The 25,181-nt window shown below is 41.2% G+C and overlaps 1 protein-coding gene across 5 annotated transcripts in view; it reads right to left on the reverse strand.

The window, feature by feature from the left end:
* The window catches only part of PCCA (propionyl-CoA carboxylase subunit alpha), a 363,650-nt gene that overhangs the window by 240,582 nt on the left and 97,887 nt on the right, over positions 1-25,181 (reverse strand). For all 5 annotated transcript variants that reach the window (XM_044927096.2, XM_025262608.3, XM_025262607.3 and 2 more), the window contains one exon: positions 624-660. In XM_044927096.2, coding sequence (XP_044783031.2) covers positions 624-660 — 37 coding nt within the window. The remainder of the gene's footprint in view (positions 1-623; positions 661-25,181) is intronic.

A 25,181-nucleotide genomic window follows, 5' to 3' on the forward strand; every position in this document is an offset into this window, starting at 1 on the left:
CTTAATTACCAGGTACTAAAATTACACTAGTTGTCAAGAGTGCCAGGGATATTTTTGAAAATAAAAAGTCAGGAAGCACTGGCCCAGTGCAATTATACATAAAACAGGCAAGTAAAACAGTCATTAAAATGTTCTTCAGCTTACCTTTTACTCCAATGTAGAATATTCTGTTCTAATCTCTCACATTCTATTTTCTCTTTCCTAGCAAGATTTTAAAGTTGATATTTAACATCTTAAGAAAAGGTAAAAACTTGAAGAGCCTTGTCAAAGAGGAAATCCTCATTTTAATCATGAGTGCCCTTAAGTAACTTGTGGTCGACTACATATATATAAATTTACATTCCATCCAGTCTCAAGAACGATTAAGACAATTTCTTCTTTTAATTAGCCAGTGACTTCATCTTACAAAAGAACTATCATGAAGGTCAAACTAACTCTTTAAAGTTCACATTAATAATAGAATATGGTGATGCTGCTGATAAATTCTTCCAGAGGAACAACTCATCAGAATCCTGAAACTATTAAAGTACTATTTGCTCTCTGGGAATTAGGTATTACGTGTTCACTCAACCGTATCTGCTGAAAGACACAGAAACTCAACCAAAGTTAATTTAAGAACTTACCAATTTCCCTTGCAATTCTGACAGCTTCATCTGCATCCTGAAAAAGCAGGAAATGAGACTCAACATTAATCCCATCAGCCATTGCACAATGTCTTCAGGGCAGTCATATATTGCGCTACTGTCTCCTCCGATTCATTTAATGCTCAATTTTACAACCTTCTAACTCTTTTCAGTCAGAGAAATGTAAAATTAATACCATAAGTGGAATGTAAATTCTACCTCATCATTATTATATTAAGAAACTCAAAGCAGTTGGAAATGAGCTGGCAGGAAGCACTACCAGAAATGCCAAATGATTTGGTGCAGTGGCTGGAATTTAAGGGCAGAATTTAGATGTTTACAATCAATACTGAATCATAAATCAGATCATTAAAGCTTGTCCACAGCTAGCTTGTTTGTCTCTGATATTTACACGTCATGTTTTCCTTGATTCTGTCAGCAGGGGGAGTTGATTCTCTATTGTTTGGGAGGAGCTGGACAGATTTTCCAGAAATAAAGTAACTAAATTTCCAGTATCTATAGGAATTGCCAATTGTTCCCCTCAGAAAAATTCCTTTAGTAATCTCCATTACTTTTTTTGTGTCCTTTTTTTGGGTACATAATTTTATCTTTACCACTTGCACCTTGTTAACAGAAATTAAAAATCTTAAATTCCATGAACTATCTAGTGGGGGGGGGGGGACTTCCCAAAAGCCAAAGAAAGGAAATGCACTCTAAAACAGCACACAGTAACACTGCGAGTCAACTTTACTTCAGTAACAAATAAAACAGTACAAGGTAAGCGTTTATGAAAGCAAGGATTATTCATTGCTAAATAGCAACCAATGCTATTGAATGCACAGAAACTTGCCTTGAATCTAAACTATTTCATAGTTCATTAACTCTCACCTAACACACCCAACATAGGACATTCCAGATACATTTCCCCCATAAACAGCAAAGAAAAGCTGAAAAGATGTTAAATTCAAGTAAATCCTAATAAATTTAACTTTTTAAATAACTTGGTGACATAAACTATCACAAGGAATGACAATAATGTTTTGAAACCACTGGCTGGTAAGAAAGCCTGAATTTTTGGAAAATAAACTATCAAAGTAAACGCTGGCATTTTTTTTTAAGCTTTTACGTTAATACTTTAAAAATATAGAGTAACCGTGTCAGAAGCCTCCCCCAAAATTGGGGGCGGGGGATGTTTATAACTGGTTCATTCATGTCTAATAAAAAAAAAAAAATCTTCCTTAAAAGTCTTCAGTACCTAATAACATCCCCTGAATAAGGAGGCTGGCAGGGGAAGTTGTCAGAAAAATTTAATTTCCTTTCATTAGCCAGTCTGCTCCCCAAATAGGTGCTTGTTAAGTTCAAAGCGGTCCTGAAAGCGACATCAGTTTTAAGTCTTTTTTTTTTTTTTTAAACTCCAAGCAGTCACATCTGCTAATGAGATTTTCCAAATAACAATTGTTTTCAAGTCAGAGATAAATCTATACTTCCCATTCTATCCCCTCCCCGCAAAAAAAAAAAAAAAAAAAAAAAAAAAAATCAAGGTTTACTGCTTTATTACACCTTGCTGTTTTCGCTGACCCTACATTCTCCAAATTTTAGCTTAAAGGGATAAAATTCCATGAAAAGGGTCATTTAAGAATGTTAGTGGTTTCCACACATTGAGTTTGAAGGTTCTTTGTTCAAGCCACTGACAGTTATTGGAGAATACTTCCCCTTAATAGCCTCTCTGTCAGGAAGTGTTAAACCTGCCAAATGCAGACAATTAGTGCCTCTCGAACAAAATACACGAACAGTACCGGCTGATGGAGACTGGATTATAAGAAGTCTAGAAGGAAACTTTTAACATGTCTTTCTTTCAAATGAGTAATAGTATATTTGCAAAAGATATTCAAAGAAAAAAATAAACCCTGCTATCTAAAAGGTTCATTACCTTGAGAGAACTAACAGGCAAATATTAGCTCATTATCAATATTTTAACATGCATTTATATATAAATATTAGGGATGGACTGTGTACATAGAGAGGTATCATTGACACAAAGCAAAACTTCCAAAAATTCTTCAGCTGTTACAAATCCAACTCTTGTATAAACCACCACAAAATAATCTTGTGTCTTAACTAATCGGTAATGCTTAAGTTTTCCTACTATGAAAAGCAAATTCACTAAATGACCTTCCAAGTAAAATCAAATAGTCTTTAAAATTAGCTTTTCACTTGTCAATAATTCATTGCAGAATTATTTTGTTAAGAACATACTGTGTACTAGACACTAAAAACCTCTATTACCAGTTTCAATAATAAACTATTAAGTATACCTGGCTCCAATATGTTCTTTCAGCACATATATTTATAAAACTACTTTTAAAGGGATAAAAAGCCCGATATAGCTCAAAATTCAATGGCACTGACACATCCCACAGTGTAACTTCCTTGTAGGGCTGAAAGTGAGGGAAGTTGATAAGTCACTCAGTCGTGTCTGACTCTTTGCGACCCCCATGGACTGTAGTCCGCCAGGCTCCTCTGTCCATGGGATTCTCCAGGCAAGAATACTGGAGTGGGTTGCCATTTCCTTCTCCAGGGGATCTTCCCAACCCAGGGATCGAACCAAGGTCTCTTGCATTGCAGGCAGATTCTTTACCATCTGAGCCACCAGGGAAGCCCCTACAGGGCTAGAGGTAGAAAAACAATTCTTAGTAAAAAGAATTAAACCAATAAGAAAAAGACCAACAGTCATCAGGAAAAAATGAGCAAAGGATTAAATAAGAAGTTTACATTAAATGAAATTTAAAAGGGTAACATATAAAATATGTTCAACTTTAATCGTAATTACAAGACAGTACTTCTCATCCATCTGCGAAGCATCTGCGAAGAGCCAAGAGCAGTGACCTGAAGGAGAACTAGCACTACTCTCCCTACTGGGTATAATCTTTTTAAAAAGAAACGGTCAGTATCTATCAAAAGTTTGAGGGCATACATCTTTCGACCCAGAAATTTCATTTTGGAGAAGTTATTCTACAGATATAGTCACATGCACGCACAAAGAGACATATATAAAGACATTTATTATTTTCACTTTGGTGGTGGTGGTTTGGTAAGGAAAGAAAATCAGAAGAGAAAAAAAAAAAAAAAAAAAACCTTAACAGGCCTTAACTAAGGAAACTGGTAAACTGGTACCATAAATGGTACACATATCAACATGGAATACTACACAGCCTTTTAAAAAAATGAGATTGCTCCATATGTTCTTATTCATCCATTTGTGCATTAATTAGGAAAATATTTACAGGGAAATACCACATGAAATAGATTTTGCCCTCAAGGAACACACAGCCAAATAAGTGAAACAGAAAAGAGAGTAAACAAATCCAATGAGACTTGAAATAAATGTTCCATGGAAACCAATGGTACAGAGGGAGCCAGTAAGAGGGAGAACCCATTTTAGAAAGATCGCTCAGACAGGGGACTTCCAAAGTAAAATTTAAACTGAAACCCGAAGGAAACGGCAGTTAGCCACCATGGGAAGATTCAAAAGAAAGAATTCTAGACAAAAGGAACAACATGTGTGAAAACCCTAGTCTAGAAAGCTGGTACAGAGGCACAGTAAGGACGTGGCAGAAAAGGGCAGGAGGAAGCATCAATACAGGTAGAAGCTGTGGTCTGCTCTGACAGGACCTTATGGGATTCAGTCCCGGTTCAAATGCCTTGGCACCAGGCAGGAGAAAGACGGTTCAGATTTAGGTTTCAAGAAGATAACTCTCACACACTAAAGAGATGCAAACTACGATATACACCGTGGGAGGAAAGGAAAGTTAGAGGACAGTACACAGACCTCATCTACATTAAGACAGAAAAACATACAGTGCTTAGAAAAACCTATGTATAGACATATTAAAAAACTCAGCTTGAGTTACTGCTCAAAAATAGGATTGAGAGCTGGGGGAAAGGGGGAAATTTTACTTCTCATTGCATACCCTTAGTTTCACATTGAACTTTAAAAAAAAACCATAAAGATAAAAATTTCACACTACGTTCATAATTCAAAAATTAAATCAGGGCTTCCCTGATGGCTCAGTGGTAAAGAATCTACCTGCCAATACAGGGGACACGGGCTCGATCCCTGGTCCGGGACGAGCTCACACGCCAGGCGACACCTAAGTCTGTGCGCACAACCACAGGCAGAGCTCTAGACCTGGGAGCTGCACCAAGAAAGCCGCTGCAGGGAGAAGCCCACGCACCACGACCAACAGCAGCCCCCGCTCGCCGGAACTAGAGAAAGCCCCATGCACAGTAACAAAGATCCAGCGGGGCCATAAAGAAAATAAATCCTTTTCAGAAAGCCAATCTGCCACACTTGGAGGTGTTACTCCAATCATCTAACTAGTGATTTCCAGAGCACTAACTGTTAACAAAGTACAGTGATGGTGGTGATTTAGTTGTTCAGTCATGTCCAACTCTTGCGACCCCACGGACAGTCTACCAGGCTCCTCTGTCCATGGGGTTTCTCCCAGGCAAGGATACTGGAGTGGGTTGCCATTTCCTTCTCCAGGGGATCTTCCCAACCCAGCGACTGAATCTCGGTCTCCTGCACGGGCAGGTGAGTTCTTTACTGCTGAGCCACCAGGCAAGCCCCACAAAATATAGTATATTCCCAATATCTGCTTCACATTTTCATGACTTCTCGCTGCCTCAGAACCAAATTTCAGCTCCTTCACTCTGTTTCCATACCTGCTCCTGTCATTCTGAGCCACCAGTCCATCCTAGTCTCTCTCCATCCCAACGCCACGCACTCCTCTCTCCAGCCTTTCCTCAGCCAACCTGGCTCAGCCAGAAACTCTATTCTCCTTCACCACCTTCACCAAACCAAATCACAGTACTGTATGGCCCACACTAGGCCCTAAAGGCACAGGACAGAACAAAAAAAGCTCCTCCGTAAGCAAAAACTTAACAACATTACACCCCAGTCCTCATGCAATATATAGCCTAGAGGAAAAGACAGATCTTAACCATGACTGCACAGCAGCTAAGAAACCAGCACCGAGAGGCATGCTGCAGAAGCGAAGAGGGCACGTGACAACAGGGGATCTCGAACTCAAAAACGGTCTCAGGAGGCCTCTCAGACGCAGTGACTTTGAAAAGAGACCTATGAAATGAAATCACAGTGGAACAAAGTCAGGGAGACTGGGGCCTGAGCGTCAGCCCGCTGCACTGTGAGGCGAGGCCTCATGGAAAAGCATCAACTCCAGCTTCTTAGCAAGGAAATGAGGGGACTCGCTTTGGCAGCCTTTGGCAGACTTTTAGCATAGAATTTACTTATTAATATTATTCCTGTATTGTATTACCCTGTGTAGCCCCTGATCCCATTAAAATGTAAGCTCCAGAAGAGCAGAAATCTCTGTCCCGCTGGCTCAGCAATATATTTTCAGTGCCTAGAACAATGCCTGGCACATGCAAGAAACAGCTGTTGAGTGAAAGAAGGAATGAAGGAACGAACAGACGAATTCTTTAGAGAGAGGGGAACGGGATCTGTGGAGTCCAGCCGGGAAGCGGCAGTCTAGGTGAGAGACAAATGACCATTTTCTCTTAAAGGGAGGGGGGCTTGCTTAGAGCTTCACCCAGACATCACTCTCTTTAGAAAGCCTTTCCAGTCCCATGCCAGGTTAGGCATCATTGCCCTGTGATCACTTTACACCCCGCCCCTCCATTAGGACGGCCCCTGCCACACTTCATCTCCAGCAGAGACCTGACTAGCTCGCTCGCTCTCTCTGCTGAATCCCCAGAGCTTAGCAAATCAACACATTACTTGTTGAATGAATAAACAACCATCCATCAGCCTCCAAAGAAATCAGTCTGTTGTGACAAGACGATCTCCTGAATGACTGACTCCAGTGCCAACAGCACTTCTCATCTCAGGAGCATCGATGTTAGAAGGGGGTGAACCTGTATCCCAGGAGACGGAGAGGCTTGTCCAAATGCCCATATCTAAGTGACACACAGAAAGGGGGTGCTCTGCATTAATCTGGAGCAGGGGCTCAAGAGCTAGACAGGCTCGGGTTCTGCCATAACATTTTGATGAAATATTGTCAACACTCGGCAAAACCAACTCTGGGTATTCACCCTCACGTCTTAATTCTCTCTCAGTCATGCACTTTTCTCACTGCATCAGGCAATTTCAAGTTTTGAAACTTATGTTTTCAAAAAAAAAAAAAACTGCTGTTAAAAAGAAATATATAATGCTACCCATATAAGGATTTTTAAATAAACATTTCATTAATTTTTTTAAAAAGTCAAACCTTACGTGGTAGTTAGCTTTCAAAATGAAGGGTCACAGTTTGCCAACAAAGGTCCATCTAGTCAAGGCTGTGGCTTTTCCAGTGGTCATGTACGGATGTGAGAGTTGGACTGTGAAGAAAGCTGAGCACCGAAGAATTGATGCTTTTGAACTGTGGTGTTGGAGAAGACTCTTGAGAGTCCCTTGGACTGTAAGGAGATCCAACCAGTCCATTCTGAAGGGGATCAGCCCTGGGTGTTCTTTGGAAGGAATGATGCTAAAGCTGAAACTCCAGTACTTTGGCCACCTCATGCGAAGAGTTGACTCATTGGAAAAGACCCTGATGCTGGGAGGGATTGGGGGCAAGAGGAGAAGGGGACGACAGAGGATGAGATGGCTGGATGGCATCACTGACTCGATGGACATGAGTCTGGGTGAACTCCGGGAGTTGGTGATGGACAGGGAGGCCTGGCATGCTGCAATTCATGGGGTCGCACAGAGTCAGACACGAGTGAGCGACTGAACTGAACTGAGTGAATAATCCTGATGACTTCAACTCAAGAGGTAGGAGAAATAATCCAATGACATCATTTGATTCTCTTCCTCAAGCAATAAAAATTCCTGTCATTCATTCTGTAATGCCAATCTGCCTTGAACTAAACTCAGTTTCTAAAGTTATTTAACGCATGGAAATACTGATGAGGGAAGCAGTGGAGGAAAGCATTAAGCTATAAATTCTAAAGCAGCAGTTCAAGAAATGGAGATAGAGGAAAGAAGCCAACAGAACCAGTAACCATTTCTTTTACTCCTCTATTTCAGTACAACTTGCATTAAGAGAGCTTTATCATCCAACCCAAGAATAAAACAGTGAAAATTCTGTTTTACAGAGAATATGGTGGGAAGGGTAGTTGATATTGCTATAACCAAGTAAGTGAAAGTGAAATTGCTCAGTTGTGTCCGACTCTTTATGACTCCATGGACTACAGCCTACCAGACTCTTTCGTCCATGGAATTTTCCAAGCAAAAGTACTGGAGTGGGTTGCCATTTCCTTCTCCAGGAGATCTTCCTGACCCAGAGATCAAACCCAGGTCTCCTGCACTGCAGGCAGACACTTCACCGACTGAGCCACCAGGGAAGCCCCAAGTAAGTAGATCACAAACATGTAAAAAGAAGCTAAAAAAAAAACTGGCTGCCTTTTCTGCAAGCCTAATATACCTGCTGGGTTTCCCTGGTAGCTCAGCTGGTAAAGAATCTGCCTGCAATGCAGGAGACCTGGGATCCCTGGATTGGGAAGATTCCCTGGATGAGGGCATCCATCCCATGGACAAAGAAGCCTGGCAGACCACAGTCCAGACGCAACTGAGCAGCTAACCACAGTGCACCTGTTAATGGTCTACAGCACCCATCTGTGAGGCAGTGAGGCCCAGCAGCTAAGAGCAAAGTTGCTGGGGCCAAAGGGCATGGGCTCCAATGAGGACTCACTGACTGCATGTGTTACCTACCAGTATGACTCTCTGGAAACAGGTTTTCTCATCTGTAAGATGGACACAGTATCTCATAGGGGTTATTAAGAAGATGAAATCAGTAACAGATGAAACATACCAGAACAGAGTCTGGCAAGAAGTAAGCGTTCAGGGTTGGCAATCTGATAAAATGGGCAGCCTGCACCCCCAACTATCAAGTGTGCTTCTCTCCTGCTTGGCCCTGGGTGTTCTATCCTGAGATCATCACTCACTCTGAAACTGCATGATACAGAATACAGAGCTAATACTGGTGCTGCTGCTGCAAAGTCGCTTCAGTGGTGTCCGACTCTGTGCGACCCCATAGACGGCAGCCCGCTGGGCTCCCCCATCCCTGGGATTCTGGTGCTACAACACCACAAAAAAGGTGTCTAGGGGAACCTCCAGCACACTTGCCTGGATCAGCTGATCTGTGTACTCTTCCTAGTGGGTGAGCAGGGCTTGTCTTGGGTGGGGAAGGGAAGGAAAATCTGTAACAAAGACACAGATTCAAATAGTCCTCCCTGACACCGAACACCCCATTTTTTCCTAGTGATGTTGGTGTCAAATACCACCTCCACCATCTGCGATTCAGACCACACCTCTGCTGCCTCTATCAACACAGACAGTCTACTTAACAACCCCAGATTCTGGGCTCACTGGACCCAAGTCCTGCTACTCGTCCATACGGGAAGCTATTTGGGAGTTTACTTACATCAGCTGGTTTTTGAACAAAACCTTCACTGCTTTTGAAGAAGAAAAAAAATTACTGCTTCAAGACATGATGGGCAAATGTTCTATCTGTGTACAAAAAGCTATACATCCTCAGCTTAGTTCAGTCGCTAAGACATGTCCAACTCTTTGCGACCCCACGGACTGCAGCACAGCAGGCTTCCCTGTCCATCACCAACTCCCAGAGCTTAATAGACCCTCAAGTCATATACAAAAAAAAAGCAGCTGCTAAGTTGCTGCTGCTCAGTCGCTTCAGTCATGTCCGACTCTGTGCCACCCCATAGACGGCAGCCCACCAGGCCCCGCAGTCCCTGGGATTCTCCAGGCAAGAACACTGCAGTGGCTTGCCATTTCCTTCTCCAATGCATGAAAGTGAAAAGTGAAAGTGAAGTCGCTCAGCTGTGTCCAACTCCCAGCGACCCCATGGACTGCAGCCCACCAGGCTCCTCCATCCATGGGATTTTCCAGGCAAGAGTACTGGAGTGGGGTGCCACTGCCTTCTCTGAAAATAAAGCAGAACTTCCAGCAATCCTGGGTTCAAGAAATAGGCTCCCATTGATGATGTGTTTTCCAGATAACTCCGAGTCAAACAGAGACTCTTTCTGCTTAATTTATTTGCAAATCTAAATTTTAGCACACATTTCTGTAATTATAAAGCTGTGTACTAAACATGGTTGAATAAAAAATTTTTTTTTTTTTTTTTTCGAAAATATAAAGCCTCTGTAGCATCATCAGGAAAGCTACTCTTGGTTTAGCAGGGAAAAAGGATACTGATGTCTAACAGTATACCTTTTGATTACTACGAAAGAGCTTTTCTTTTTTTCGTTTTTTTAATGATTCCCTTCACACCAATTTTTTGTACTTATTATTTGGCTCTTTCTACTAAAGCAAAAGTGCAGTGCTGAAAATCTGGCTAATGAGGTGATAAAAATAATCACTACTGTGAACCTACAGTATAAACCTCATTCAACTACGTTACCATAACTTTGAGGTGCAAATATTACTGTTCTCTCTTACAGAGCAACAGAAACTCAAATAAGTTTAATAAATATCCCAGGAAAAAGGTAGGTATTAGAACCAAACAAAGCAATTTAACCACTGGTGATTCCTCCCTCTGCTTCACCCCTGACATCTAAGGGATCATGAAATCTTCAACCTCCAGTGTTTCCCCACACTGCCAACTTGGCTCCATTCTAATACCTTATTTTAGGCCCCCATCATTTCTTGTCTAGATTAAAGGAAATGCATTCTAATTGGCCCACCAACCTCAAGCTTTGCACTGCTCTAATCCATTTTCCACATCACAAATCAAAATCAGTTCAGTTCAGTCGCTCAGTCGTGTCCGACTCTTTGTCACCCCATGAATTGCAGCACGCCAGGCCTCCCTGTCCATCACCAACTCCCGGAGTTCACCCAGACTCATGTCCATCGAGTCAGTGATGCCATCCAGCCATCTCATCCTCTGTCGTCCCCTTCTCCTCTTGCCCCCAATCCCTCCCAGCATCAGAGTCTTTTCCAATGAGTCAACTCTTCGCATGAGGTGGTCACAGTACTGGAGTTTCAGCTTTAGCATCATTCCTTCCAAAGAACACCCAGGGCTGATCCCCTTCAGAATGGACTGGTTGGATCTCCTTGCAGTCCAAGGGACTCTCAAGAGTCTTCTCCAACACCACAGTTCAAAAGCATCAATTCTTCAGCGCTCAGCTTAGTTCACTGTCCAACTCTCACATCCATACATGACCACTGGAAAAACCATAGCCTTGACTAGACGGACCTTTGTTGGCAAAGTAATGTCTCTGCTTTTGAATATGCTATCTAGGTTGGTCATAACTTTCCTTCCAAGGAGTAAGCGTCTCTTAATTTCAAGGCTACAGTCACCATCTGCAGTGATTTCGGAGCCCAGAAAAATAAAGTCTGACACTGTTTCCACTGTTTCCTCATCTATTTCCCACAAAGTGATGGGACCAGATGCCGTGATCTTTGTTTTCTGAATGTTGAGCTTTAAGCCAACTTTTTCACTCTCCTCTTTAACTTTCATCAAGAGACTCTTTAGTTCCTCTTCACTTTCTGCCATAAGGGTGGTGTCATCTGCATATCTGAGGTTATTGATATTTCTCCTGGCAATCTTGATTCCAGCTGGTGCTTCTTCCAGCCCAGCGTTTCTCATGATGTACTCTGCATATCAGTTAAATAAGCAGGGTGACAACATACAGCCCTGATGTACTCCTTTTCCTAGTTGGAACCAGTCTGTTGTTCCATGTCCAGTTCTAACTGTTGCTTCCTGACCTGCATATAAGTCTTCTAATTCCACAATTTTGATGTTAGCTCTTCTACATGAAACCAGAGACTCCCAAATCCACAAAAATGATGCTCAAGCACAGCATTCAAGGCCACACATGGGCTCAGTCACTCAGTCGTGTCCGACTCTGCAACTCTATGGACTGTAGCCCGTCAGGCTCCTCTGTTCGTGGGATTTCCCAGGCAAGAGTACTGGAGTGGGTTGCCGTTTCCTCCTCCAGGGGAATCTTCCAGACCCAGGGATCGAACCCGCCTCTCCTGTGTCTCCTGTGTCTCCTGTGCTGCAGGTGGATTCTTTACCACCGAACCACCAGGGAAGCCCCGAGACCACACATATCTGGATCCTAATTATCTGTTCAGCTCTGTCTTACTACAGCCCCTCACAGGGCATCCCTGCAGTTTTTTAAAGCCCCTGTGGTTGCCCAGCTCTGACAAGGTATTTTCACTGACCATAATGCTGTGTTTCCATCATTAGCCTGACAATTTTAGCGAACTCACTGTTACTCAGACTTCAGATATTACTTAAATATCCTTCCTGTGGAAGTTCTGCCATGATGCCCTGAAACAGGGTTAGGGGCTCCTCCTACATGGGCCCCATGCACTCATAGCCTCACGTTATTAAAATGTATTAAATTGCCTATCTACTTGTCTCCCTAAGGGGAGCTGAAGCTTTTTGAATTCAGGGTCTGTGGCTGGTTGTTTTTTTGTTGTTGTTGCTGTTTTGGCTAAACAAGTAGTTGGGATTCCAACCCTGTCTACCGGTGGGTTCAGAAAAAGACTCTTCATTCTGTTCTCAAGCCCCTGAGATCCAGTTAATAAGATACTGAATACAGTGAATGGCAAATACTTGACACCAGATGAGGACCTGAATACTTGACTATTTTAAGTAACACTTGAAAATAACATTAGTTTCTCTCTCATAATAAGAGCAACTCAGTGAGTCAGTCAGTCAGTCAGTTCAGTCGCTCAGTCATGTCCGACTCTTTGCAACCCCATGAATTGCAGCACACCAGGCCTCCCTGTCCATCACCAACTCCCGGAGTTCACTCAGACTCACGTCCATCAAGTCAGTGATGCCATCCAGCCATCTCATCCTCTTGTCGTCCCCTTCTCCTCCTGCCCCCAATTCCTCCCAGCATCAGAGTCTTTTCCAATGAGTCAACTCTTCGCATGAGGTGGCCAAAGTACTGGAGTTTCAGCTTTAGCATCAGTCCTTTTAAAGAGCACCCAGGACTGATCTCCTTTAGAATGGACTGGTTGGACCTCTTTGCAGTCCAAGGGACTCTCAAGAGTCTTCTTCAACACCACAGTTTAAAAGCATCAATTCTTTGGCACTCAACTTTCTTCACAGTCCAACTCTCACATCCATACATGACCACTGGAAAAACCATAGCCTTGACTAGACGGACCTTTGTTGGCAAAGTAATGTCTCTGCTTTTGAATATGCTATCTAGGTTGGTCATAACTTTCCTTCCAAGGAGTAAGTGTCTTTTAATTTCATGGCTGCAGTCAACATCTGCAGTGATTTTGGAGCCCAAAAAAATAAAGTCTGACACTGTTTCCACTGTTTCCTCATCTATTTCCCATCAAGTGATGGGACCGGATGCCATGATCTTCCTTTTCTGAATGCTGAGCTTTAAGCCAACTTTTTCACTCTCTACTTTCACTTTCATCAAGAAGCTTTTTAGTTCCTCTTTACTTTCTGCCATAAGGGTGGTGTCATCTGCATATCTGAGGTTATTGATATTTCTCCTGGCAATCTTGATTCCAGCTTGTGCTTCTTCCAGTCTCAAGAACAAGACAAAAGGAAATCATTCCAGAAGACTCCTTAAGTACAACTCACAATGGTTTAAAAGAATGTGTTAAACCATCTCCATGGAATCTCCAAATAACATTCACTTATTTGAATAGAAAAGGAACAAATGTTTTAAAGAGAGATATAACAAACTGAAACCACATGAATCTACTCAAGCACTTAGAAGAGCAAAAGGTAGAATATAGTTGCCAAGAAAAAGAACTGCCTTAAAAATACCACAGATCAATGGGGAGAAGAAAGAATGGATTTTAAAAAGATGGAATTATCTATAATTAGCACATACAGTCTTCCATGCAAGAGTACTGCTTAATGCAGTTGCTAAAACTACAAGGTATTCCAAAAATTTACACTATTTATCTGCATCAGCAACCCTCTGTCTGCATAGACACCGTCAAAAACAATCTCTTATAGATGGAGAAATATACCATGTTCATGGATTGGAAGAATCAATATAGTGAAAATGAGGATACTACCCAAAGCAATTTATAGATTCAATGCAATCCCTATCAAGCTACCAACAGTATTCTTCACAGAGCTAGAACAAATAATTTCACAATTTGTATGGAAATACAAAAAACCTCAAATAGCCAAAGCTATCTTGAGAAAGAAGAATGGAACTGGAGGAATCAACCTACCTGACTTCAGGCTCTACTACAAAGCCACAGTTATCAAGACAGTATGGTACTGGCACAAAGACAGAAATATAGATCAATGGACCAAAATAGAAAGCCCAGAGACAAATCCACGCACATATGGACACCTTATCTTTGACAAAGGAGGCAAGAATATACAATGGGTTAAAGACAATCTCTTTAACAAGTGGTGCTGGGAAATCTGGTCAACCACTTGTAACAGAATGAAACTAGAACACTTTCTAACACCATACACAAAAATAAACTCAAAATGGATTAAAGATCTCAACGTAAGACCAGAAACTATAAAACTCCTAGAGGAGAACATAGGCAAAACACTCTCTGACATACATCACAGCAGGATCCTCTATGACCCACCTCCCACAATATTGGAAATAAAAGCAAAAATAAACAAATGGGACCTAATTAAACTTAAAAGCTTCTGCACATCAAAGGAAACTATTAGCAAGGTGAAAAGACAGCCTTCAGAATGGGAGAGAATAATAGCAAATGAAGCAACTGACAAACAACTAATCTCAAAAATATACAAGCAACTCCTATAGCTCAACTCCAGAAAAATAAATGACCCAATCAAAAAATGGGCCAAAGAACTAAATAGACATTTTTCCAAAGAAGACATACAGATGGCTAACAAACACATGAAAAGATGCTCAACATCACTCATTATCAGAGAAATACAAATCAAAACCACTATGAGGTACCATTTCACACCAGTCAGAATGGCTGCGATCCAAAAGTCTACAAGTAATAAATGCTGGAGAGGGTGTGGAGAAAAGGGAACCCTCTTACACTGTTGGTGGGAATGCAAACTAGTACAGCCACTATGGAGAACAGTGTGGAGATTCCTTAAAAAACTGGAAATAGAACCGCCTTATGATCCAGCAATCCCACTGCTGGGCATACACACTGAGGAAACCAGAAGGGAAAGAGACACGTGTACCCCAATGTTCATCGCAGCACTGTTTATAATAGCCAGGACATGGAAGCAACCTAGATGCCCATCAGCAGATGAATGGACAAGAAAGCTATGGTACATATACACAATGGAGTATTACTCAGCCATTAAAAAGAATACATTTGAATCAGTTCTAATGAGGTGGATGAAACTGGAGCCTATTACACAGAGTGAAGTAAGCCAGAAAGAAAAACACCAATACAGTATACTAACACATATATATGGTATTTAGAAAGATGGTAACAATAACCCTGTGTACAAGACAGCAAAAGAGACACTGATGTATAGAACAGTCTTATGGACTCTGTGGGAGAGGGAGAGGGTGGGAAGATTTGGGAGAATGGCATTGAAACATGTATAATATCATGTATGAAACGAGTTGCCAGTCCAGGTTCGATGCACGATACTGGATGCTTGGGGCTGGTGCACTGGGACGACCCAGAGGGATGGTATGGGGAGGGAGGAGGGAGGAGGGTTCAGGATGGGGAACACATGTATACCTGTGGCGGATTCATTTTGATATTTGGCAAAACTAATACAATTTTTTAAAGTTTAAAAATAAAATAAAATTTTAAAAATAAAAAAACAAAACAAAAACTAAAAAAAAAAAAAAATCTCTTACCTAACAAATCTAAACTACACAATGTGAAAAGTAGTGCAGTTTCAAAGTAAAGTGGAGTTACTATGGGATTCTAAAATAATCAAATTTAAAAGAAAAAATGTATTGCTTCTTATATCAGAAATAATTAAAAGCAAACTAGAAATAAAACTAGTATTAAAATTTATCTGAAAAACAAAAGCGCATTCCATAAAATTATTTTTTAAATATTTATCTGAAAACTATATCCTACAGATTCAATTGCAGCTTAACAAATTCATTCAGACAAGCGGTGCTGGGAACTGTACACCACAGTCAAAGTTACACAGGCAATGAAAATCCATCATTATTTAAGAGTATTAAGAGGATCTTAAAAATCACCTAAGGCATACAAGGAGACAGTAGTGAAAAACAGTGGATTTCTTTTCCTCAACTTTCTACTTTTCCCTATTTTTCAAACGAACAGAGGTTGGAAATTCATATACAGTTTGTCGAACAAAGCCTCCCTGAAAAGAAAACCAAGAACACCCGTTGATGAAGCAAAACCAAGCTTACGATTAACAGCACCTACTACAGTAAAGGGCACTACCATTTTGAGGCAATTCTGGAGGTTTCACTGGGATCAGTTCAAGGCCTGCTAAAAGCCACAGTTTCAGATACTAGCTTCAAAAACTGCAGTTTTTGAAGTGGGGGGCCATAGAGCCCCCCACCCAGGGATCTCCCCAACCACAATATGGAGAAAAATTTCACATAGGGGAGAGCTCCAAAAGAATCAACATTTTTTTTGTTGTTCAAAGTCCATAAGACCAAGTTCACTGGGAAGCAGATGATCATGGGACCTACAAATTCACCTTCATGCAGGCTCCAGGAGCCAGTGAGTTCAGAAGGTTTCAAGGGTGTTCAAACAGGATAAAATCTGCATTGAAACCCGTATCAAAATCTTGAGGACTTTCCTCTGTTTTCTGTCCCTGGGAGTCTGGGGCTGGTAGATCTCCCTTCCAAATGCTCAACCACCAAGGCCCCTGCACATAGCCAGGTCTCTGATTAGAGATGGCCAACCACAATTTGATAAGCCAGTATAAGATGTTCATAGGAGGTTTGCCTCAGGCTGCCTGTGCTGTGAGTACTGTACTTCTCCTCAAACAAATTAAATCTGTAACTCAAACTCTGGTTCTTATCTTTCTACATGGCATGATTTCACCAAGCATAATTTAGAATTACAACAGATTCTTTCGAAAGCTTTTGGTATGAGTGGTTCATTTGAGATGCCCCTTAGGGAAAAACAGGGGGGCAAACTCTCAAACATCTAGAGTTTTTGCATTTTTTAAATCAACATGAAGAAGCTTCCAGAAGAAATTCAAATGCCAAATCTGTTTCCTTATGAAATTCACAGGGAAGACAAGGTTCATAGAAAACAGCAAAGGCACAGAAAAAGCCAAATGAAAAACGCAAAAAACTTACAACTCTCTCAAACCTACTGGTCTTTATCCTGCTCTTCCTGTTTCTCTATTCTATGTCCCTCCACTCTCCTCTGCCCTGTTCTTCCTTCCCCTGACTTGTTCCCCTTTTCTCCTGGCTGACCAGAAACCTGTCAAATGAGGGCAAGTCCCTATGGCTGAAGTAAACTTCGATCTCATTCTGAACTGAGAGGCAGTATCAAAGATTTCCCAAAGCCTCCACAAAATAGAAGTTTATAGAGAAACAGAGTATTCTAGGAGTGTATAATCTAAGGTACCCAAGTTTATATCACCTGGTTCATACTGCTAGCAAGAGCCTCAGGTAGAAAATATTGGATTAAGGGGGAGAAGAGGAAGACCCTGAGAGTGACTTGAGACCCCTAACCACATAGAAACAGGGGTTTAGAAAAACTGTACATGATGGGCAAGGTCTTTGGGAGACTACCACCAAAATCTGCCCTGTGAAGTTAGGTTGGACTCTAGTGCAGTTCTGCTGGCAGAGAGAGCAAAGTCCTCTGGAGACGTCAGAGATGGCCTCTTTAATGCCCTTAGACAGGAATCAAGGGGAGATCCTGAAGCACTTGCAACCCCAGCTCTCCATGTTTTGTGAGCAGCCTTAAACCAGAAATGGGAAATTTCATGAATAAAAACTGGATGGAAAACAGCCACATTTTCAGGTCTTCAATTTCATACTATACATTTTAAAGCAGCCTCAAAACAAAAGCAGAATAAGGCCCAGAATAAACTAATGCCCTTACAGATAAAATCAGATGCTCCCATTCCAGATATTAATATAGTCTTCCGATAAAGACACCAGCAGATTTTGTAACCAGAAGTGACAATCAGTAAACAATTGCTTGGTATTAGCCAAGAAAATGAAGGAAAAAACTGTAACAGACAGTGTTTCAAAAGTGAATCAAGTATGCATTTCACCCATCAACTCAAAAGGAGAAATTTCACTAATTACTAATTACTGATACTGCTGGTACACTATCAACCTTAACCCCATCATTGTTACACAAGCCCTCTCTGAGTGTCAACAAAGTACTCAGATAACGGGTATCTCTAATACTTGTCACATTTTCCATGTGCCAGTAACCAGCTTTGAATCTTTACTCAAGGAACATTCTGGAGAAGGAAATGGCAACCCATTCCAATATTCTAGACTGGAATATCCCATGGACGGAGGAGCTTGACAGGCTACTGTCCACGGGATCGCAAAGAGTTGGACACACCCGAGCAACTTCACTTCTCCTTTCTCCTATGAGACACTAGACTCATTGACTCATAAGAAAGAATGCAAATAGAATTTTTTAGATCAAATGCTCTCCTAATGACCTCTTCCTTGAACTCCTGAGGACTCTGTTACTCATCAAGGCAAAATTAATTTGGACTCCAAGCCCAAACTGAATATCTCAAGAAGGCCAGATTTCTTGTTCTATATATATATTTTTTTTTAATTAATTTATTTATTTATGTATATAAACATACAATTATACTGGCAGAAGTATTAGGGCTGAATAGATCAAGGTTCAGAAAACCACTACCCAAATGCTGGGCTTTCCTGGTGGCTCAGATGGTAAAGAATTTGCCTGCAATGAAGGATATCCAGGTTCAATTCCTGGGTCAAGAAGATCTCCTGGAGAAGGTTACCCAGTTGAGCATTCTTGCCTGGAGAATTCCAAGGACAGAAGAGCCTGAGGGACTACAATTCACAGAGTCACAGAGAGTAGGACACGACCGAGTAACTAACACATTCAGACTCTCTGAGATGAGAATGTAAGGAAGGACTAAAATCCAAAAGCTGACAGCCTAATCAAGAAAACACTTATCATGCTCTTCTTGGGGTCTTTCAAGGCTGCGATCAAGGTATGGGCCAGATGGCACTTTCATTTAGAGGCTCAAATGGGAACAAATTCAACATCATTCAAGGGACTGGCAGAATTTATTTCCTTGTGACTGGAGAACTGATGGCCCCACCTTTCTGCTGGCTCAGAATGGAGATCACCTTCACTTTGATCCTCAAAAGGTGTCTGCCATTCACTGCCATGTGGGTTTCCTCAATATGGCTGCCTTCATCATCAAGCCAACACCTAGAGTCTGTTCTCTCATCTCCCAGAAAGGAGTCTTTTGGATAAAACACAATTACACAATTATATTTTATCACCTTTGCCATATAATGTAATTAATTACGGGAGTGACACGCCATCACCCTTTGCCATAGTCTCTGAGTGACAGAGGTGAGGCAAACTGAAGAAGAGGAGATTACACAAAGGCACGAATGCCCGGAAGGTTATGACTTAGCAATTCTATGACAAAATTATGACTCAGCAATTCTACTCCTGAGTATATATCCAGAAGAACTTCAAACAGATATTCAACAATATACCTGCACACAAATGTTCACAGCAACAATATCCACAATCACCAAAAACTAAAAATAATTCAAATGTCCACTAACCAATTACAAACAGATTTCCTACAGAAACAATAACCCAATACATTTCTTACAGCAACAAAAACAAGCCAAAAAAAAAAAAAAAAAACCCACAAAAAAACCCCAGTGGTATTGTCATGCAAGGGAATATTATTCATCCATAAAATCAGAGATGAAATACTCATGCATGCTACAACACAAATCCTGTATTCTGCTTCACTTACTATTAAGCATATCTAAAGTTCTTATTTTCATATATAGTATTTACATTTATAGAAGATTTATTTAATTTCCTTGTAGGTTCAAATTCTCTGGTGAAATTCTTTATATGTTTAGCTATTTTCTCCACATTTCCCCCAAATTTCTTTAACACCGTAGTCATACTTATTTTATAGTCTTTTCAGCCAATTTTAGTATCTAGAGAGACAGCACATGCGGGTCGATTCTAATGTCTGTTTTACTGTTTCTCTTGGTTTTACTAGTTAGGTGTTCCCCTCTTTCGGTGTGTATAATAAACAGGCACTACATGGCAGATAATTTATATACAACGCTATGTGTATAAAATGTATCTCCTAGAACACTATTCATCCAACAAATACTTAGTCAGCACTCACTCTGTGCCAGCACCATGTGCAAGCGATGCAGCAAAAAACAGCACAACCCTTGTTAGCAAGCAGCTTACTGTCCGGAAGTAGATACTCAACCCACCTCTACAATGGGCAAAAGGGGCTATAAAACGAGGCTGCTGCTACACATCTTACCCCTGTTACCTCTTCTCTCTCCCTTGATCACTCCAGTCACGTAATTCCATACTGTTTGTTCAACATCAAGTTCTCTTTAACCTCATTACTTTGGCACTTGTGAACAGTTTCTACACAGTAAACCTTGTTTTTCTCCCTGATTATCACATGACACGCCCTGTGACGGCCTTACATGGCATGCAAAACCTCGGTAAAATTGTCAATAAACTCTACCCTAGAGCATGCCCTTTCCCCAACCCCTGTCCTGTGTTTCTTATTTTTTGTGTATTGTTTTTCTCCTTCTATAGCATATGTTCTATGAGGGCAGGAATAGTTTGGTGGTTTTGGTCTAGTTTGATCCCTACTATATCCAGGCACTTCAAACAATGTTAGACAAAACAGCATGTACTATGTTAAATATCTACTGAATAGATGAGTAAATAGTTTTAAAGATGATAAACGAAGTATAGGGTTGTTGTTGTTCAGTCACTAAGCTGTGTCCAACTCTTAGCAACACCACTGTCTGAAGCTGTCTTTCACCTCAGGCTGCCCTATCCACTATCTCCTGGAGTTCACTCAAACTCATGTCCATTGAGTCACTGATGCCATTCAACCAGCTGATTCTCTGTTGCCCCCTTCACCTCCTACCTTTGCTCTTTTCCACTGAGTTAGCTCTTAGCATCAGACAGCCAAAGTATTGGCGTTTCAGCTTCAGCATCAGTCCTTCCAATGAATATTCAGGACTGATGTCCTTTAGGATGGACTGGTTTCATCTCCATGCTGTCCAAGAGACTCTTAAGGGTCTTCTCCAGCACCATTGTTAGAAAGCATCAATCCTTTGGCACTCAGCCTTCTTTATGGTCCAACTCTCACATCCATATATGACCACTGGAAAAACCAAACCTTTGTCAGCAAAGTCATGTCTATGCTTTTTAATATGCTGTCTAGGTTGGTCACAGCTTTTCTTCCAAGGAGCAAACATCTTTTCATTTTGTGCTGTGCACAGTGATTTTGGAGCCCAAGAAAATAAAATTTGGCACCGTTTCCACTTTTTCCCCATCTATGTGCCATGAGGTGATGGGACTAGATGCCATGATTTCAGTTTTTTGAATACTGCATTTTAGGCCAGCTTTTTCACGCTCCTCTTTTACCTTCATCAAGAGGTTCTTTAGTTCCTCTTCACTTTCTGCCGTAAGGGTGGTGTCATCTGCATATCTGAGGTTACTGATATTTATCCCAGCAATCTTGATTCCATCTTGTGCTTTATCCAGCCCAGCATTTCGCATGATGTACTCTGTATATAAGTTAAATAAGCAGAGAGACAACATACAGCCTTGACGTACTCCTTTCCCAATTTTGAACCAGTCCATTGTTCCATGTTTGGTTCTAACTGTTGCTTCTTGTCTTGCATACAGTTTCTCAGGAGACAGGTCAGGTGACCGGTTATTCCCATCTCTTGAAGAATTTTCCATAGTTTGCTGTGATCCACACAGTCAAAGGCTTTAGCACAGTCAACGAAGCAGAAGTAAAGGATTCCCTGGAATTCCCATGGTTTTTCTATGATCCAGCAGATACTGGCAATTTGATCTCTGGTTCCTCTGCCATTTTGAAATCCAGCTTGTACATCTGGAAGTTCTTGGTTCACATACTGCTAAAGTCTAGCTTGAAGAATTCTGACCATAATCTTGCTAGCATTGGAAATGACTGCAACTGTATGGCAGTTTGAACATTCTTTGGCATTGCCTTTCTTTGGGGCTGGAATGAAAACTAACTTTTTCCAGTCTTGTGGCCACTGCTGAATTTTCCAAATTTGCTGGCAGATAGAGTCCAGTACTTGAACAGCATCATCTTTTAGGATATGAGATAGCTCAACTGGAATTCCATCATCTCCACTAGGGTAATTCAGGGAAAATATATAGTAGAGGACCTAACGTAATACATACAGTCAAGCAATGCCTCTGTGAGAAATGTCATGTTTAAGCCAAGACCGAAACTATGTGGAGAAGACAATCAAGAGCAAAGACTGAAGCAGAATCAATACAACCATGTAAGAACTAGGCACAAAAGTTTCAAAAATCTGAACAATGTCACAGGAGACTGGCTCATCCGATACAAAGAGCAAGCTGACACAGTTTCAGTTTGAAGAGACAAACACAGGAGAACTATTCAAAGGATTTAAATCAGTCATCATTGAAGAGTTTCTAAGCAAAAGCATATGATCAAATCAGGATATGTGAAACATCACTCAAGTTTTAGTGTCAAAAAATAACTGAACGGGACCAAGACTGGCTACAAGGAGAGGACTTAGAAGGTTGGTGAAGTAATCCAGTCTATATGATGTTAGTTGGAACCTGGAGTTAGCGTGAGGACCAAAAAAAAAAAAAAAAAAAAGGTAATAGATCAGAAAGATATTTAAGTAATTCTCTTCAGCAATATTTATCAAGAACTCCTTAGTTTCTAGCTGGTGAAATGCTGGCATTTTCTCAGGCAGGAAAGAATGAAAAATGAGAAGCTTATAGTAAGAGTCAGCAAACTTTTTTCTGAATAGGCCAGCTAGTAAACATTCCAGGCTTTGTGTGTCTCTGACACAGTTATTCAACTCGGCCATCATCATGGCACAGCAGTCACAGACACTTGTAAAGGAAAAAGCATGGCTGTGTTCCAATAAAATTTTATTTACAAAAACAGGTGTTCATGGAGCCACCAAATGGCAGTCCCTGGCTAGAGAGAAGAGGATGAGGTGGGCTTCCAACTTGTTACTTTTATGGTGTCTCAATGTCATCAGGGCAACCTGTCTAAGTAGCAACTAGATATGCAGTTCTAAGGTGATATCTTTTTTGGGGCCCCAAAATCACTGCAGATGGTGACTGCAGCCATGAAATTAAAACACACTTGCTCCTTGGAAGAAAAGTTATGACGAACCTAGACAGCTTATTAAAAAGTCCATCTATGGAGAAGGAAATGGCAACCCACTCCAATATTCTTGCCTGGAGAATTCCGTGGAGGGAGGAGCGTGGTAGGCTACAATCCACGGGTCACAAAGAGTCGGGCATGACTGAGCTACTTAACTTTCATGCCGAATATGGAAGAAAAGGGGGGAAGAATAGGTAAAACTATAAAATTATAGTTTAGAAGTTTATTATACTATAAAAATACAGCTGAGAAGGGCATTGTCGTATGTCATAGGCCAGGGGTAGATATTTTTGGCTTTATTGCCCATACTGTCTTTGTGGTATGAAAATTGCATCAGATTATACTAAATGGTGAGCATTACTGAAGTTTGAATTTCATATAAATTCTTCACTTGTTTTGGAAAAAAAAAAAAAAGTCCATCTAGTCAAAGCTATGGTTTTTCCAGTAGTCATGTATGGATGTGAGAGTTGGACTATAAAGAAAGCTGAGCACTGAAGAATTGATCCTTTTGAACTGTAGTGGTGGAGAAGACTCTTGAGAGTCCCTTGGACTGCAAGGAGATCCAACCAGTCCATCCTAAAGGAGTTCAGTCCTGAATACTCATTGGAAGGACTGATGTTGTAGCTGAAACTCCATTACTTTGGCCACCTGATGCAAAGAACTGACTCATTTAAAAAGACCCGGATGCTCGGAAAGATTGAGGGTGGGAGGAGGAGGGGACGACAGAGGATGAGATGGTTGGATGGCATCACTGGCTCAATGGACATGAGTTTGAGTAGACTCCAGGAGTTGGTGATGGACAGGCAGGCCTGGCGTGCTGGAGTCCATGGGGTCACAAAGAGTCGGATACGACTGAGCAACTGAACTGAACTGAACACAGTGTAACATATGTATAATATGACATGTTAGCACATAAAGTTCTCCTGATCTTTAATCTCTGAAATTAAATTGTGTAAGTTGTTGTGTAAGTGCCCAGAAAAATAACTGGGGAAATCCATGTCCTACTTACACTTTTTACAGACCAGTCACTGAGGACAGTTTTATATTGTAAAAGATCACTGATATTTAGTCAACTAAAAATTGTCTTAAAGTACTTCTTATTTTGTACTGTTTTTATTTTTACCTGTTATTTTCTGTGTACTTTAGGACCCACATACTTGGGAAAAGGAATACTCTAGATATTAACAGATATTAATAAGAATACTTCCTGGTTGCTTAAAAAAAAATACATATATCACACACTGGATTTTGTGAGAGGAATGGTTGCCAGTAACCTTCACAAAACAATTTCAGTGGGAATGAGGAAAGGAGAAAGATGTGGACTACAGCTAAGGGGTAAAGTGTGAAAATGACAGCAAGTGAGGACAATTCTTCTAAGGCTGTGAAAGGACGGAGAACTAAGGCAGCAGCCCTGCCGCGACAAGAGGTTCCCGTGCGCTCAGAAGAGGAGGAGGACAATTTCTCTCCCCACAAACTGGAAGCACCGTGGTGTGAGGGACCACCGGCCTCTTTTATCACCACGAGCTACTCACTAAGCTCAGGGGTCAGTACCTTTCTGACTGACTGAGCAGTGATAATGGAAGGGTGCTAAAAGACAAGGAGAGTTTTAAGACATGGAAGAGAGAAAATACCATCAGTGAAGACTGCCGCCCGTGAGGGCGATATAGCCGACATCTGGGACATAAGAGGAACTGGCTTTATGGAGGATGGGAAATATCCTATTCATTATAAGACGAAAGAAGAAAAAAATGGATGATTACATATTAAGGTAAATACAGGTAAATATGGACAAGAAGTTGAGGATACTTCCTAATCAGGGGCCCAGCTTGCCAACAATCCTGTTATGCGTGAGATAACCCAGCACAATGATGAAGAATCACCCAGTTCAGAAAGGGTAATAAGAAACACTGAGATGAAAAGGTCTTGCAGACTAATTCAAATGGCAAGGTGAAAGTCTACAGGGAGACTCCTTTCTCATGAGAAAAAAAATGAATTAATTTTTCCTTGATGGTGGGGAGAAGTGTAGAGAGGGAGGGAAGACATACACTCTGACTTCTGCCGTTCTTCCTTAGAAGCCTTCAGCTGCTGCAGAAGCTGTTGAGGAGATGTCCTTGGGATCTACAGCGACACACAGCTATACCACTCTCCACCAGAAACACGTGTATGACTTATGTTTTATGCATATGGACAG

Source organism: Bubalus bubalis, chromosome 13, assembly GCF_019923935.1.
Source record: "Bubalus bubalis isolate 160015118507 breed Murrah chromosome 13, NDDB_SH_1, whole genome shotgun sequence".
NCBI lineage: Eukaryota > Metazoa > Chordata > Mammalia > Artiodactyla > Bovidae > Bubalus > Bubalus bubalis.